General features: G+C 31.1%; 2 protein-coding genes across 2 annotated transcripts; one reads left to right on the top strand and one right to left on the bottom strand.

Annotated features, from left to right (window-relative positions):
* Positions 1-302: 302 nt before the first annotated feature.
* Positions 303-2,483, top strand: LOC110665125 (uncharacterized). The gene is made up of 2 exons (XM_021825119.2): positions 303-448; positions 1,069-2,483. Exon 2 carries the CDS (start codon positions 1,089-1,091, stop codon positions 2,136-2,138), a length of 1,050 nt encoding a protein of 349 aa, XP_021680811.2. The 5' UTR covers positions 303-448; positions 1,069-1,088; the 3' UTR covers positions 2,139-2,483.
* A 4,394-nt stretch (positions 2,484-6,877) lies between these two features.
* LOC110665127 (peroxidase 73) lies at positions 6,878-8,659 on the bottom strand. Its single transcript, XM_021825120.2, has 4 exons — positions 8,333-8,659; positions 8,031-8,231; positions 7,769-7,934; positions 6,878-7,490 (listed from the first exon to the last, which is right to left on the bottom strand). The coding sequence occupies exons 1-4, from the start codon at positions 8,549-8,551 to the stop codon at positions 7,084-7,086; spliced, it is 993 nt and encodes a 330-aa protein (XP_021680812.1). The 5' UTR covers positions 8,552-8,659; the 3' UTR covers positions 6,878-7,083.
* Positions 8,660-18,063: the final 9,404 nt, after the last annotated feature.

The following is an 18,063-nucleotide window of genomic DNA, read 5'->3' as shown; positions in this document are numbered from 1 at the left end:
TTTCATGTTAATTAATTAATTAATATTTTATAATAATTAAATTAAATATAGATTGAGGTAAGCACTTGGAAAGTTGAATTCCAACCAACGGACATTCATTCCATGTCACTTTAGACACTTCTGAGCAATTTAATTTTCCCTCACTTTCCACTTTCGAGGGACACAAACAGATTTATTTCTTTTTTTTTTTTAATTTCAGTTGAAAAAAAAAACCTCAAAAAGAAGCCCCCAGCCTATCCTAAGCAACATATATTCAACACCTGTCAAAACGCACGTGCACATTAACCCACGTATGGCTTAGAAAGAAGCTTCGAAAGACCCTCGTTTTTTCCTGCTTCACTAGCCCTAATATCTCTCACTCCACTCTCCCTGTTGAAAAAAACAAGAGAGCTACTGATTCATAATTTGCACTCAATAATACAGTGAAGCCTCTACCAAATTCAATTAGGTACTTCTTCAATTTAACTTGGCCTTTCTCTTCTTCTTTACATCATTTGTTTTCTTTCTTTGTTTCAATGTCTGGATTGCCTTGCTCAGTCTCTGGGTTTTTATCAATAGGGTGTCGTGTGGAGCTCCTATTTAACTTAGAATTTTTGAAATTGTTTTATTTTTTTCCTAGTTTTGTTGTTTTCTTCTGTTTGTTTATGTGAAGTGGAAGTTGGGTGGTGAAAATTTTTTGTGTATTTTGTATTCCATGTTTAAGCTTTGATTTGGTGAACAACTAATTGAATTGAAGCTGTAATGAGTAAAATGAAGTTAAAATTTGCGTTTTTCTATTAATTTTGATATGGGTTTTGTTTCTTTTGTTCTGGAATTTAGTTATTCTTCTTGTCTTTGCTTCTACTGTTGACTTTACTTGGCGAATAGTGAATTGCTAGAAACTGATGAATTTAGGTTCTTGGGGTTCTAATAGAAATGACAAGCTTGTTTTAAGTATATATCTTTTTAAAATCTAGAATTTTTGCTTCTTTTGTGATTTTAATTGGGAAATTATTTTTTGTTGTAATTTTCCATGCAATGGTTTTTAGCATAACCATATAATTTTGTTTTTGTTTTGATGATTGCTAGTGAGGAGTTTTGAAACTAAAATGCCAGCAGCTAGGCATTTTGCCCGGATAGGCACATTAGAGCTAAAATTGCAGATTGAGAAGAAGCTTGGTCATCTAAAAGCCCAGAAGTACTTTGATCTCCTCTCAAAGTTTCTGAGTATTAAGATTAGCAAATCTGATTTTGATAGACTTTGCATTGGTACAATAGGGAGGGAAAATGTACGACTTCATAACCACCTCCTCAGATCAATTATAAAAAATGCACATTTCTCCAGGACTCCCCCGCCAAAGGAGAGCAAAGCTAAAGGCGCTTTAAGTGTCAAAGTGCCTAATGGGTATCAAAAAAGTAGTCTTCAATCCCTATGCAGGGATTTTCTCCAATCTCCTTGTAAGGGGAGGTCAGTTCTTAGTGAACGCAAGTTTAGAGATCGTCCTAGCCCTCTTGGCCCTCATGGGAAGAGCCATACTATTGCATTTGAAGATTCAATCCCTAAAAACCAAGAACAGAGTACCACTGAGCTGCTTTCTTTGGTCAGCAAACCCCCTGGCTCTGTGGAGGATGGAGAAGAGGTTGATCAGGCTGCTGGAAGCCCCAGCATTTATAGTAGGAGCCCTGTTAGAGCTCCTCTTGGCATCCCCTTGAACAGTAAAGGGGCACGAAAAGTACTGTGTAATCGCTTGGCATCTTCTTATCATATGGGGACCTGTCAGAATAGTGGTGAATTACCTGATTCCAATTCTTTAAGAAAGAGGTTGGAGCAGAAGTTGGAGATGGAAGGAATAAAAGTTTCAGTTGATTGTGCTGATTTGTTAAATAACAGCCTCGATGTTTACTTGAAGAGATTGATAAAACCCTGTATGGGTTTAGCTGGTTCAAGATCTGGAGGGAAACATACAAGCCAAGGACAAATTTGTTCCATATCTGGTTTGAATGGGGTGTGGCCTGTGAGATATTTTCAAAAACCCAGCAGGTCCATTGCAGTGTCCATGTTAGATTTTCAGCTTGCAATGGAACTAAACCCTCAGATTCTTGGAGAAGATTGGCCAATGCAACTTGAAAGGTTTTTATTTCGTGCATCAGAAGAATGAAATAGAACATTTGTGCAAGATTTGGTGGGATGGGAAGTTTAGTTTCAAATATATTGTGAATTAATACTGTTACAGGATCCACTCTAATGAGATGTTGAGCACACTGTTTTCGTGACAACTGTGAAGTACATAAATAGTAGAAGTCATGGGAAGTTTTGGATCAAGTTGATGAGACTGTATATAGGCCTTTGGACTGATTATTTCCAGGGTGTGACATGGTAGTATAAATACATTGACGTTGTAAAAATCTAGCTGTCCAAATTGGTCAGTTTTCTGCTCCAACTGACCCTATAGTTTGTTTGTTCAATTTATTAACTTTGTAAATAAAGCTTACATTTGCAATTATCAGGCCTACAATTGTTTATGCCCTTTTCAGAGGAGTTCTAATAAACTATGTAGTTTGATAATCTACTGTTTAGATTCTCTCTTTCTCAGTCTGTCATGCCTGCAATAGGCACATATTGCAAGTAGTGTTTAATCCTGCCTGCAAATTTTATAACAATGTTATTTATAATCGATAGGTTATAATGTTATTTTATCTTTTTCTGTCATTTCAGAATGGCAGAATTCCAATTCACATTTTCATATATTTAGTATGGTGTGAAAGTGCAATTGTTTTCTTTGTATTTATGATCTTGCATGAACTATTATTCCCTCATATTATTCTCTTATGTCCTTAGTTTGTTTCCTGGAGCCACAAGTATAGTTGGTGTATCCCTTACTTTGTGCCTGGTATGTTGTGCTTTTTTGTAGACTCTGCAATGTGTGTTTGTCTCTCTTTCTGAGTGTGAAATGTGTTCCCAAGAGTTGACTATAGCAATATTTCAATCAATAGCAGAGCTAGACAATAATATTTGAGGGCGCCAAATAATTTATAAAATAATGTATTGTATATAACTAATGAGTTTTAATTCAGTGATACTGGAATCATTTATAGGACTGTAAAATCTCAAGTTTGAATCTGAATCATATTTAATTGTACAAAAATCAATGTATTACTATACCTTAAAAATCTATCCATTTTATTTAACATGTTTTATAATGTGCAATAAAGTATTTATAAACTTCACCTCTTCTCCCTCAACTCCCAAGGTCTCACTTTTCTGTCTTCTGCATGAAATGCCAGTAGCCCATACCATGAGTAAACAAAAATAAGAGAAATTTACTATAGGACATTTGAAAACCTTGAAAATCAAATTCATCCTTGTGATCAGGTGATGGGAAATTTTTTTTTTTCTTTGGTTAATTTGAGGACATGGATCCTTATTTGCTCAGTGATAGTTCTATACAAGTCACCTTGTTTCAATTTCTTGTGCTTATTTTGAGGTAAAAGCAAATATAACATACATTCACGGAATTATTATTATTATTATTTTTTTTTCTTTTGCTGGAGGAGATTTATTTTCACATCAAAATCCTGATAGCTGATATGGTATTCATGTGAGTTCAAATCAGAACTATGAAAATTTGATGGCATGTCAGCCCCATTTCGTCTATAGTTTGGAAGTTCCTTCCCTCTGATGATCCTTTTTTATTTTTCTCTTCGGACTGATAGGGATATGCTGTGCCTTCTTCCTATCATTGTTGTTGGAGGTATGCTAATCTTCCAAATGCATGGCTCATAAAAATCTTCTTTAGATTTCATTAACCCCATCATGGCCTTTTGCCAAGGGTTTATTTTGGTGGTTCTCTTCTGGCTGCCTAATTGAAGGTGTGGCACATACTTCTTTCTTCTTTAAGTTTAAAATTTGTTGGGAAGTGTTATTGACGCATTGTGGACCCCTCGCCAAAACTAGTTGAATTAATTCTTGTTTTAATTAAGAGTTATTTCCTTTTTAAAATTGTAATCCCTTTTATATAGGGATTATTATTATTAGGGCTTCTAATTTTAGTAGAATTCTAATAAATTTTGTATAAACCTCTCTTATAAACAGGGTCACTTGAATTAATAAAATAAAGTAGAATTATTTTCAATTAAATTGAGATCTAGATTTTCTATTCTCTAAGGAGTCTAAGGTTAAAGCTCTCTTTTAACGAGCTTATATTTTTAGCAACAATAAGTCGAGGAAAGAATCGAGGTAAAGCAAACGTTTTAGCTTTTGAATCATATTTTAGTATTAATAAGCCTATGACTAGATCCTAGGTGAGAGATCTTAATAGATTGGTATCAAAGCCGGCTGTCATGGACGATAAAGATCCAAGAGAAGAATTGAGGGCGCTATTCCAAGAAGTACGAGCATTGACTGAAGCAAGAGTAGCACAGGTTGAATCAAGGATGGAAGATCGAATCAAGCAATCAATGTCGAAATTGGAATCCCAATTGCAAAACTTGTCCCGTCAATTACAAGAGTTCATTCAGGCAACTTATAAGAGCTGAGACAAGGAAATAGAGGGCAGCTCAGGTAGCAATAACAACTATAAAGGCAGCAATAATAGAATTGATGGAAAAACAGAAGTGAAACTCATAGTAGGGGTAGTACCAAAGTATACAAAATTGAATTTTCCAACGTTTGATGGATTCGAAGATCTGTTAATTTGGTTACATAGATGTGAACAATTTTTTTTCAAACCAACGGATGCCAGAAACAGATAAGGTGAATCTCGCTGTATTCCATATGATAGACGAGACACAACTTTGGTTCTACATATTAGAATAAGAAGAACCCCAACTATTGTGGAACGCGTTCAAAGAATATTGCAATTTGATATATGGGCTTCCATTTAGTAGCAATCCTTTGGGCAAATTGGCTAATCTGAAGTATACCAACGTCAGTTCTAAAGTCTTCTAGCTTGTGCAACAATAGCTCAGGTATATCAACAAGTTGATTTGTTTAATGTAAGCCTGACAGATTCAATCTGAATTGATGTAGAGATGCAAAATCCCCCGAGCTTGATGACAACTATGAACATGGCAAGAGCCTTTGAAAGAAAATAACAGTTGGAAGAAAATTAGACAAGTTCATGGTCCAATATAAGAATAACAACTATTTCATCAATTCTGCCTATAACCAAGGCTATTGCTAACCAAGCCAGTAGCACATTATAGTTAGGAAGTGTTTTATCTCCCTTTATTAAAAGATTGAACCATCTAGAGATGGCTGAGCGAAGAGCAAAGGGGCTTTGCTATAATTGTGACAAACCATATTTCTCCAAGCATCAATGTAAGGAGTTGTTTGGTTAGAGATGGATGATTCAGAGGAAGCAACGGAGCAAAGGGACTATGGGCGATTCATAGTCTTATCTTACTGTTGAGCTTAAGGACAAACTCTTTCTTCAGGGGGAGATATGTTATGGAAGCACTGTGGACCACTTGGCAAAGTTGGTTGAATTTTCGAGATTTACATCCTATTATTATTATTAGATATTAATTCTTGTTTTAATTAAGAGTTATTTCCTTTTCAGAATTATAATCTCTTTTATACAGGGATTTCAAATATTACTAGGACTTCTAATTCTACTAGAAATCTAATAAATCTTGTGTAAACCTCTCTTATAAAAGGAGTCACTTGAATTAAGAAAATTAAGCAGAATTATTTTCAATTAAATTGAAATCTAGACTCTCTTCTCAAACGAGCCTAATGTTAGAGCTCCCTTTTAACAAGTTTTAACAAGTTCACGTTTTCAGCAATAATAGGCCAAGGAAAGAAGATAAAGTAAAAGCTTTAGCTTTTGAATTAGATTTCACTATTAGTAGGCTTGTGACTAGATCTTGGGCAAGAGATCTTAATAGGAAGTGATTCTAATGGCTAAGCTGCTTTCTGGTTATTTAGGAATTGTGTTTGAACGAGGTGCACCATCTGAAATGTAGCCTTGGTTTCCAGCATCAGTATGCTCTTTCTTTATAATTAGTAAATGATCTTCTGAGCTAAGTGGTTGGTCAAAGAGATCAAACATCAATCATAATATTTTAGTAAGCTATGGTTTCTAGCTCAAGTGAGCTTTCTAAGCTATAGTTTCTTTCTGTGCTAGATCTGTCTGTCATTAATTCACCACGTAATTCAAGCATGTTAGGTTTTCTGCTCCATGATTACTCATAGTTGTTGAGATTGCTGTAGGGAACTTCATTTTGACAGATCTAGCATTCTGGGATGGAGAACTTTATTTATTGAATGCAACTGTTATATGGCCCAGAATTTTGATATGCAAGCATGTTCCAAAGCAGTGGATTCACATGGATGGAAATTATTGATAGGGAGATGATGACATGCTTATAAACATCAGGTTCATGAGTAGTTGATTCACTTACGAGGAAATTAGGGTAATGATTTTTACAGTGTCCTCAAAACAAAGAGCTTAAAAGCCAGGAAGTTTAACGGTAATCGATTAATTATGTCTGAGGTTCCTAGTGATGACATGTAAAAAGCTGAAAGCATCAAAACCTTGGATACCCTAACCAGAAAAGGGTATAAAATTTTGCTGCATTATAACCTAATGTGCATTTCTTTTGAAATGAGTATCTTGAAACTTTGAACAAATAAATAATAATTAAAAAAAAGAAACACTTGCAGAATTGGAATAACTAAGGTGCATAACACAATATCTTAATCTTTTTATTAATCATTCCAGCTGTATCTTGTCTTGTAGCCGTTTGAGGTTCATAATAACATCCAAATCTGACACATTACTGAATGTGCAGATAAGCTTGGCAGTAGAACTTTTCATGTGGGCTGCCAAATCACTGTCACATGCTAAGCTTCATTTGTTTGCTTTTGTATATATTATATGGCTGCAAATGGGAATACTTCCACTGCCCTTTGTATTGATTATTGAAACATTTGACACTTTCAACAACTACACAACCCTGTTAAGATTAAGAAGCCACTCAAAAATTCAAGTCAATCCCAACATCATCCCCTCTTCACTTTCCTTTCACATCATTTATTCTCACATTTTATTCAATTTACAAATAAAATATTTTCCCTCTCTTATTTTCTTGACTTTTATTTTAATTTAAAACAGCACAATCTTGACGGATATTTCCCTTTTTGCCTGTCTTGACTCCGACCCGGCCCAATTTCTTCATGGCGGCAACAAAGGCTCTCTCAAAGGCTGGGGAGTTGCTAGCCCATGCATTAACAGTGGGCCTGGACCTTGGGTCTGTAAAGAGGACTTGGTCTGCAGTGAAGAGTCCCTTTCCATTCTGGAGGTTCTTGAAGTATACATTGTCAAAGGTATTAGGTGTGATCGGGTCCATGTTGACGGCTATCCTGGGATCCACGTTCCTGGGGCACATCTGCTGTAGTTCAGTTGCATAGGACGGGTTGAGTGTAGGATCCACTGGATTTTGACGACTGAAATTGTATATCCTGTTGCTGAACCTGTTGCAGTGGGAAAATCCAAGGGTGTGTGCCGCTGCAGAAAATCAAATGGATGGTGATTAGCATCACACAATCAAAGCTTGACTTTTCATCGTTATTGCTGGGTGCTTACCAACCAATGCCAGGTAATAAGATTATATATTTTAAATTAAACAAAATCCAGAAGACAATTGACCTGTGACCTGTCAAATGAGGCTGAGAATCTACGATTTACTTGTCTTCGTAGCCAAATTATTAGGCTTGTGTCACCTTAATTTTTTATGGCTTTTCAATAATTAAAAGAATAATAAACAATGAATAACAAACTAGTACCTGAGAGAGCAATCATGTCAGTCTGGGAGAGGCCATGAGAAGCAAAGAGAGAATTGAGTTGATTCAGATTGAAAGTTTCCTTAGGCAGTTTGCCATTAACGCTAGCAGCAGTTGAGCTGAGGCCATCAAGTCTTCCCAATTCAACAGCATATGAAGGTCCACCAGACTACATTTATATCACACACCAAATGTTGAGGTTCAATTAATTATGACCATGAAATTTATGGCAGAGAATATAAGAGTATGTGTACTGTGGACTGACCAGAGCAACAACATCTCTTGTTGCCATTGCAAGAATATCTGCACATGACACCTTGTTTCTGCAGCTGGGGATGGCGTCCACGGCGGCTTTGGCCTTGATCACGGTGTCAAATCCATCCCCGGCCAATGATAAATTATCCGGGTGGTCTTTCTCTGCTTTGTTGTTCGGAGTGGATTGGATTATAACTGAAGCATCACATCCCTTTTACATGCCGAAACAAATTATACAAGCTAAAATGGATTAATGGGTATTCTGTTTTCTCCTGATTTCTAAAAAGGAAAAAAGAGCAATAACATAGTTACCTGCACAAAGCAATCATGGAAGAAGAGACGGAGGGTTCCAGGAACAGTGACAAAAGTCTGCTGAAATTTCTTTTGAACTGCATTTCTAACAATGGATTCCACATTTGGGCAAATATTGGCATAATAATTTTGTCTAAGCTGAGCTGAAACAGAACTTGAAAAGAGGCACAAACTGAAAGAAAGTGACAATACAAGAATGAGCTGGAAACTACCCATCATGACCCTGATCCACTATAATATGGAAAAGAAGCTATAACTAAGAGAAGCAAAGGCTGAGCAGTAGATTGAAAGGAGCAAGGTCGCCATATTTATATGTATATATATATTGGACAATCTTTTATGACAGCCAAGCAAGTAAGTCCATTATTTTAAGGAATGGGGGCTGATGTTGAAAAAGACATGGATCCATTGGCCGCCTTTGTTTTCTTGCGTAATTGGCTAACTGCTCTGCTCCCTTTGGCATTCTATTTGAGACAGTGAGAAGCATACATAAAAATTGAATTGATACCATAAAAAAGTGGTCCATCCAAGAAAATAGATGAGAAGGACACCTAGAGAAAAGGGGCTCAAAAATGGGATACAGCTAGAATTTAGCACGTTAAGGTTGCTTCTTGCTTCAGCTTTTCCCTTCCCATATGGGCCATTGGCCTTAGTAGTTATGACTAGGAAATAGAGACAGTGCTACCATTACTACTAATATTATTGTTAATGGATACTGATTTGAAAGAAAATTTTCAAATCATGGTATTAGAAAAAATAATTTACAGAATACGGGTGAAGAGAAAAATAATTTTAAAATCAGGGTTTTCAATCCATTGTTTGTCAGTCATGGTGGCGAACAATAGGTGAGAGATAGTTTGCCACCAAGACTTGCAAACAATCTTATTCATGTAATTTATGTAATTTTTTTTTGTTATTCTTTATATGAAAAATTCATTAAAAATATTTTTACACATCAAAAAATTATAAAAAATTAATTTTTAAATAGTTAAAATATTTAGTTAAAAAGTGTTTAAAATTAATTTAATTTGTTAAAATAACAAAAATGGACATGTAATTAATTGTTGTAATTGTTAAAATAAGAATAGTGTTGATATTTTTAATAATTATTAAGATATATAATATAGTCTTTTAATTAATCAAAGATGAAGAGTAATTTGAGGGTAAGTATATAAGTCATAAATCCGAGGTATTTTACTTATTATTTCTGATTTATTTAGTTTTTTTTTACTTATAAATTAAATTAAACACTAATCTACTACTTATAAGTAGGTTTGACCGACTTACAAGTGAAAAAAAAAAAAAAAAAACAATCTTTTAATAGATATGTCTGAGAGTTGAGCTGCTGGTGGGAGTCCTAAAATATTTATAAAATGTAGGTAATTTTATCATAGTCAAGTGTCCAATTTTATCATTCTACTTGTGTTTCTCCTTTGGCATCTTTGAAAAAGCAGAGACTTATTTGTGTTTAATCGACAAGTTTGGTCAATCCATCAAGCAATTGTTATGGCTATTAACCATTACGAGAACTTTGTGGAAGCTCAATTACATGTGCAAGAATCTTCATTGGATGTGGACCTTCTGATGTAGTGTGTAGCACAAAAAAAGAATGATACACGATTAAACTCTTGAAAATAAATAAGATATAATTCAAGATTTTAAGAAATATAAGATTCACCCCAGAATCTAAGGAGAAAATAAAATAAACCAGTTTTATTAAGAAGAAAACTTTATTAAAATAAATTTAAAAACTTATTCATAATGAAAATATAATGGGTATTTTATAGAGTTATAAATCCTAATCTAGGTATAAATGAATTGAAGAGTCCTAATCTAAATAGAAAACATATTTAAAGACTTAAATTAAATAGAAATAATATTTTAGAGTTCTAAATAAACTAAAAAATATAAATAAAACTTATCTAAGAAAATAAAGAATCTATCTAAAATTAGAAGTTTTTGTGAAAATAGGAAAACAAATGTCATTAGGTTTGATATGGATTTGTGTAACACGTTATTCACCCACATTTTTGAGGAAATTCAATATCGAATTTTAAAGTATTGAAGAATAAAAACTCCATTGAAAAATCACACTATATCGCCTTATTGAATGATATCAATAAAGTTGACTTGAATAAAATTGAATTGATGAACTTCATATTATCCTTTCTATCCATTAGAATATCTGGACAAATAAAATCAACAAAGACAATAGAAATTAAAGGGATAGATAAATTTTTAATCTCTATAAACTCCATAATTTGAGTTTCTTCAATTTTCATTGTCTTCATGGATTGTTTGTCTTCAATTCCCTTTCAAATCTCCATGATTTGTTGTTCTTCATTCCCTATGACACTTTCTTTAAACTCTTCGTCATTCACCATAGTGAAAGGCAATAAAATCAAAGTTTCATATTCTTCAATTTCAAATCCTTTAAGCTTAGGGTTTTTAACTTCTAGTTGTTTTTCTTATGCAGGTTCATCTCTTTGTTCATGCTCCAAATTTTTAACATTCTTTGATGTCTAAATAAAATTTGCTTCCACCTTCACATTCTTTATTTCTATTGAAGTACACAATTCATGAACACTAGTTCTCCTATATCATCATTAATAACAAGTGTTCTTTTAGAATTAAAGAGAACTGAATCATAATTGACTCTAATATAGTTAACTCCTCCGACTTGATTTAATTTATGATTTCTCTTCTCAATATTATGAATTCCCAATAAGCGGCGAATCTCTTGCAATTGTTGCATAATTTCTATTATAGAATTTTGATGCTCTTTAATTGCTTTCTGAGCAGCTGGTAATAAGGGTAAGCACTATTCGGTTTAAACCGAAAAATCGAACCGAACTGCCTTAATTCAGTTCAGTTTTTTATATAATTCGGTTCGGTTCAGTTTTGTATTTTAAAAATTTTAGTTATTTTGGATCGATTCAGTTTTTGATAAAAAAAATCAGTTTGAACCGAACAGAACTAAATAGTATTATTTATTTTTTAATTTATTTATTTTTATAAAAAATTTATGAATTATATGTAATTATATATATATATATATATAAATTGCTTAATTTCATTAATTAATGGTTATTAGGTTTAAACTAAGGTTAAAATCAAATCAAATAAATTAAAAATCAAGTCTAAATTAAAAAATAAGTAAAATTTGAAACTAATCGGTTTGAACCAAATCAAACCGAAATAAAGCGGTTCAGTTTGATTCGATTTTCATTTATTTTGGTTTAGTTCAGTTCTAAAATGTAGTAATTCGGTTTTGGTAATTTAATTCGGTTTGGTTTGAACAAAATGCTCACCCCTCGTTGGTAACCCTGATCACTATCACAAGGTTTACTGTCACCTCCACTAGTATTGGCCATCATAATGAGGGTGAAATCCCTGCTCTGATACCACTTGATGCAGTGTGTAGCGTAGAAAGGACGACAAATGATGAAACCCATGAAAATAAATAAGATCTAATCCAAAATCTAAGGAGAAAATAAAGTAAACCAATTTTATTAAGAAGAAAACTTAATTAAAATAAATCTGAAAACTTATTCATAATGAAAATACAATGTGTATTTATAGAGTTCTAAATCTTAATCTTGGATGTAATGAATTAGAGAGCCCTAATTTAAATAGAAAACATATTTAAAGACCTAAATATTAAATAGAAGTAATATTTTAGAGTACTAAATAAATTAAAAAATAAAAATAAAATTTATATAAGAAAATAAATAATCTATCTAAAACTAAAAGTTCTTATGAAAATAGAAAAACAAAAGTCTTTAAGTCTGGTTTGAATTTATGCACTGCATTACCTTCGATAAGATTGGGTAAAGGCATCCTCCTAGATTTCCCCAGGCCTTGGCTTTTTGAAAATTAATTTTGATGTTGCAGCCAACAATAAAAAGAATGAAGGCTCTACCGTAGCTTTTGCTAGGAATCACCAGAGTTACTATTGGGTTGGAGTTGCAAATCTTTTAAGACTATGCCCGATCCTCTCATTCTGGAAGGCATTGTGTGTCGAGAAGTAATTTTGATTACTAGGGCCAAAAGTTTTCATAAGGTTGTAATGGGAGACACATAGATTGTCATCATCTCTCTCCAAGGAAGTGGTTCTCCTATGACTATCCGGGGTATTATCTCGGATATCAAGTTGCTCTCTGCATCATTCGAGTCCATTTCCTTTTCAACTTTGTTAAAAGGAACTGCAATATTGCAACTCATTTCATTGTCTAGAGACTTGTCTTTCTAAGGGACTCTCATGCTCTTAGAGACATATCTTTCTTGTGCAACCTCTTGGACCAAGTACATTCAATTTTGGCGCTCTCAACCGTTTACTTGTGTTTTTATTTGGTTATCTTTTATTAAAAAACAACAACAACAAAAAAAAAAAGGTGGCAGGAGGTCAACTTGCACGAGTCATTTTTTATTTACCCAGCTTAGTAAACTTGTCTTGTATTTGCCCAACTTCCTTTCCCTTCCAAACTCATCATCTTCCTAGACTTTTTGTTAACTTTTCAAAATAGTGCAACTTGCTTTATCAATATCTACATGTCATCTCATAATTGGTGCTTTAATTTCATTCCTCATCATTTGTGCCTATCCATCACGTCAGCCATCGCTTATTATTAGATATATTGAGAGCACTAAAAAATAGTACTCTATATCTCTTAGAAAAATGGACCCTCCCTATAATATATATAGTGGGATCTGCATAATTATAAGAGATGGTATATGTACACCGAGTATACCTAATAATTTCTTGTTAGCCATATGATTTGTTAACAAATTATAGAGTATACCTAGTGCACTAAAAAATAGTGCATTCTATACTTACATAAAAATAATTATACAATAAAAATAAAAAGATGAGACTCACTATTTTATTAGTGAAGGTACATATATACTGTATACATCTAATAATTCACCTGATTTATTTTATGATATTTCTTATCACCTTTTGATCATAATACACACATAAAAAAGGTGGATCCAAAGTTAGGGTGCACATAATCATGAGTCATACTGTATAGATTGGAAATCAATTGCTTTCGGTGCTTGCTTGGCTTCCACAAAATCTGTTAGCTCTGCTGCCTTCCTTTGGGGCTACACATGCACGTCAATTATTTATTAGGATTTGATTTTTCTATTAGGACTGAGTTGAAAAGTTTTCAAATAATGGAAGAGTAGTGTTTCCAATATATAATTATATGAATATTATTTAAAAGAAAATAGAAAGAAATTAAGAGAACGACAATTCACATTGATTTCGTGATGGACATGCATGAACAAACTAAAAAGGCGTCTTGTGAAAAATCAATGGGCATTAAATTCACTTTTATGTATCCAAATTGGACAAGGGAAAATTAATAGGAAATTTGACTTAGGAGTTAGAATTAGTCATGGCTAGAATTTATCTATAATAAATTTAATATATAAATATGTGAAATTTATGTATTTAATAGATGGTCTCACTGTATATTTTATATATTAGATTCATAGCAGATCGAATTTAAATAAGAAAAATTCATATAATTAATATTAATGTTATTTTTATCCTTGTCATAATCATGCACTAAAATAGTACAATTGGTGCCATCAAAGAGGATTTATTTTGAGGAGAAATTAAAAATTCTATTTTAGATATCAAATTGATAAAAATATAGAGATAAAAATAAAAACATAAAATATTAAGTGATTAAAATTAGATAATATATTTGTCATATCTAATGAAGAGTGAGAGTAAAAGCAAGAACTATGTATGAGAGGAGAAGAGTAATTAAAAGTACTAAGCACATGGAATGAGTATAATTATTTCTCATGAGAGAAAAAAAATGGGAAAACTTCAATTCTTGAATAATTAATAGAGGGGATTAATCAAAGAGGTGAAAGGTTGTCTTATTGTAAAACAAGAGATACGAGAGAAGGGCTCACCAAGCTAGCAGATTGGACAAGTCAAGCGAGGGGCCAATATATTAAATTAAAGCATAGATGATAGGAAAGGAATATGATTGCGTTGCGTGGTAATGTACGTAATCTTTATGATTTTTTATTTTTCATATTGCACAGTTCTCTCGAGCTCATTAGAATAGAACTAATTTTGCTCATGTAAAATTAATTTATTAAAAAGTAAAATATTTTTAATAAGTATTATCTCTGTTAATAACTTATTTAATTTTAAAATTAATCATTTACGAATTATTTATATCTCAATATTTTGAAATTATCTTAGATTTGATAGTTGTATTTTCTTATAAAATTAAATTAAATCAAAAACGACAATCGTGAATAGCATAATGATTTTCACATCAGAAGAGTCTTATTTTTTCGCAAGTAAAAACAAAAAAAAAAATTAAGACTTTTCTAAGATGTGTTTGCTGCGTCCTTTGTTAGGTAATACGCAGTGGTCTTGAATGGACCAGAGAAGACACATCAACTTGTCTCTTGGAATTTAATCAATTAAATTATAAATTTCACAGACTCCTAATTTCATACGTTTCTCAATTATGCATGTGAATTTTGAATTTACATCTACACCTTCCTTTCAAGAATAAATACTAATTAAATTGTATTAATAATCCTTTTTGAGAATTTATTAATTATTGAAAAAATAAATAAAAATAAGAATTTCAGCTGAATTTTTTATTCTTTTCAGATATTTTAATTACTTATCAGACTGTTAACTAAGGTGATAATATCCATAATCTATCCATCTCTTTTGTCTTTCTTTTCTTTATTTATAACTAACATCCATAAATCATCATCTAAAGACAAAATGATTTAAAAAAAAAATATTTTATTCTCTATCATTTGGTAATAATTAAGATGGCGACGTGCTGATTCTGGCCCAAGAAAGAACATGCACATGATAAGAGATTTTGATTGTAATTGAAGGGTGTCTATAGTTTTGTTTTGTTTTGATTCACAGTGAGGCAATTCAATGATTGAAATAATTTTTTAAAATATTTTTTTTTTATAAAAAAAAAAATCATAGATTAAATCCAATTCTTTAATTTTAGTCTTATCCAATTTAAAATGGAGGAATGAAAGCTGCACTCTTCCAATAATTATGAGCTGATTTGGGACTGTAGAATCATTTACCGATTTCAATTCGATTTTTATATGGGAAATTATAAAAAAAAAATTAAAATTTTTATAAATTTATTTAAAATTAAAAAAATTATCAATTAAACTCTATATTTTTTATATTTATTCAATTAAATCATATAATTAACAACGCGATTAAGAGCTAATGTATATGATCGTATATAATAATGATATGTAATAAAGATAAGGAAAACAATGTCATTTTTTCCACGACAAATTGATAATCAAAATGAAAACTAAAATTGAATTTCACATACATTAATTATTATTATAATGCATACATATTTATTAAATACATAAATTATGTTATTTCCCTTACATTAGGAAATTCAATAAATGTACATTTTTTTTGCGTAAATTTCACTTGTCACCTTTCAATTTTAGCTCTTATAATATCATTATTTATAAATTTTAATTTGTAACATAAATCTCTCTGGACATTAATATTTATAAATAATAAAGTCCTTTAAACATATCTTTGCTAGATTTTTTTTTTTAATTATCATGCTAAGCATCTCTTTGAAAAATAAAAATTATTTAAATATTGACCTTTCTTCTCTCTTTGTTTCTCACTCTCTATTTCCTCTACTATCTCCATATCTTTTTCTCTCTTCCCTTCTATCTCACTCTCTATTTCTCTATATCTCTATTGCAGTAATTTCTCATTAATAAATAAAAACTAAAAAATCATAAAAGTATCCCTAGTTAATACTGATATATTATAATATTGATTAGCTTCAATTTAGTAATAACTATGTAAGATTGGTAATTCATGAGAAAAGAAAATGGTGGGAAAACCATCATACTCTTTAAAAATTAAATATGAAAGTCATTTGTGTGATTATAATAATTATAATATTTATTTAAACATATATATAAAAATAATTATAATAATATTTACATATATGTTTAAGATATATTTAATAGTTGGAATTTACAAGGATTTTCTTAAATTAAAGATATTATTTTTCTTTTTAGAAGTTTATAAAATGATATTCTAATTATAGATACTTTTTTAGAGAATTATAAATACTAATTTTAATTAATCCTGTAAATAAAGGCTAATTAGGTTTGACATTCTCTTCATTGTAATTATGATGAAGGCTAATTTGGCGGGAAGTTGAACCATATATAGAAGACAATCCAGGGAAGGCTTTGGTTAAGTAGGAAACCATCTGCCAGTTTTAAGGGCCAAAAAAAGGCAACACTGAGCCACAGAGATAATTAAGAAAACCTCTGGTTTAACTTTTGCCAAGTGCTGATTAAGTGGGCCACTCTAGAGGGGCTTGACGTTTGGTGTATTGTTTGAATAACTAAACGCAGCTGGACCAAGGAAATGCTTGATTTTGAATGAATGTTGATAAAGAACGGTTCTTGATCTAGGTGGTTCAGATGTTGCTATCAACTTTTATTCAGAAGAAATATTCCTGCAAGCTTATATTATCATTTTTTTTTTAATTTTTATTGAAGTTTAATTTTAGATATATATATATATATATATATATATATATATATATATATATATATATATATATATATATAACCATTTCATATAAATTATCTTACAGGAAACAATAGGGTAACATATAATTTCACCAATGTGCAGACCTATTATTTGGGGAGCATAAACAATGTACTGAAACATCGCCCAGGTAAAAGATAAGAAAAACCTCCCCGAGGCCCAAAGATTAGGCCATTACTGCGCAGCTCAATTGGGTTCATAGCATAATTCTGCATCCAATTCCCAACCAAGCCCACAGGCCACACCCAGGTTGCCTTTTTTTGTTTATAAAAAAAAATTTAAAAAAACCCTTAAAACTCAAAGTATTTTCCCTTTTTTAGATAAAAGATAATATATGATTATTAATTCAAACACATCATATTGTGTGTTCTATTAAAATTCTATGCTTGGTTTATTTTTGTAAACAATTGAGGGAGAGAAATTTGAATATTAAATTTCTATTCTAGACAAATGGGTGCTAATCATTTTTTTGTCTCACATTTTAAATATAGCTGATAGTTAATAGTTATTATTATTAGTAGATGATTATAGTCAATAATTAATAATAGTAGATAATTAAATATTTGATAAAATTATATTTAATTATTATTATTGATATATAAAATAGCTAATAAAAATATATATTTTATAATTCATTTTATTATTAAAATGAATATATAATTATTAATTTATTATATTATTTATTTTATTATTAAAATATATTTTTTACAATTTATTATTAAAATATATAAATAAAAATTAAATAATTTTGAAAAATATAATTATAAAATAATACAATATTTAAATGTATTAAGTCTCTTAATGAGATGCACTAGTTAAAGTTATAAATATAATTAAAATTAAAGAATATATGCATATGTAAATTTAATAACCTAAGAAATGATCAATATGTAAAAGTTTAAAAACTAAAATAAAATAAAATTGTAGTCATATTTAAATGCATGTTTCGTAAGACCCATATATATACATATTTGATAGACGGATAAGCTAAGGCATGAGACATGAGAGAAATTTATAAATGGATGCTGTGTAGGGGTGAGCACTATTTGGTTTGAACTAAATAAATTAAATTGAATTAATACTATTTGCCCGGATCCAACAC

Source organism: Hevea brasiliensis, chromosome 7, assembly GCF_030052815.1.
Source record: "Hevea brasiliensis isolate MT/VB/25A 57/8 chromosome 7, ASM3005281v1, whole genome shotgun sequence".
NCBI classification, from domain to species: Eukaryota; Viridiplantae; Streptophyta; class Magnoliopsida; order Malpighiales; family Euphorbiaceae; genus Hevea; species Hevea brasiliensis.
Note: the sequence above shows the minus strand (reverse complement) of the source record. Positions and strands in the feature narration are given on the sequence as shown.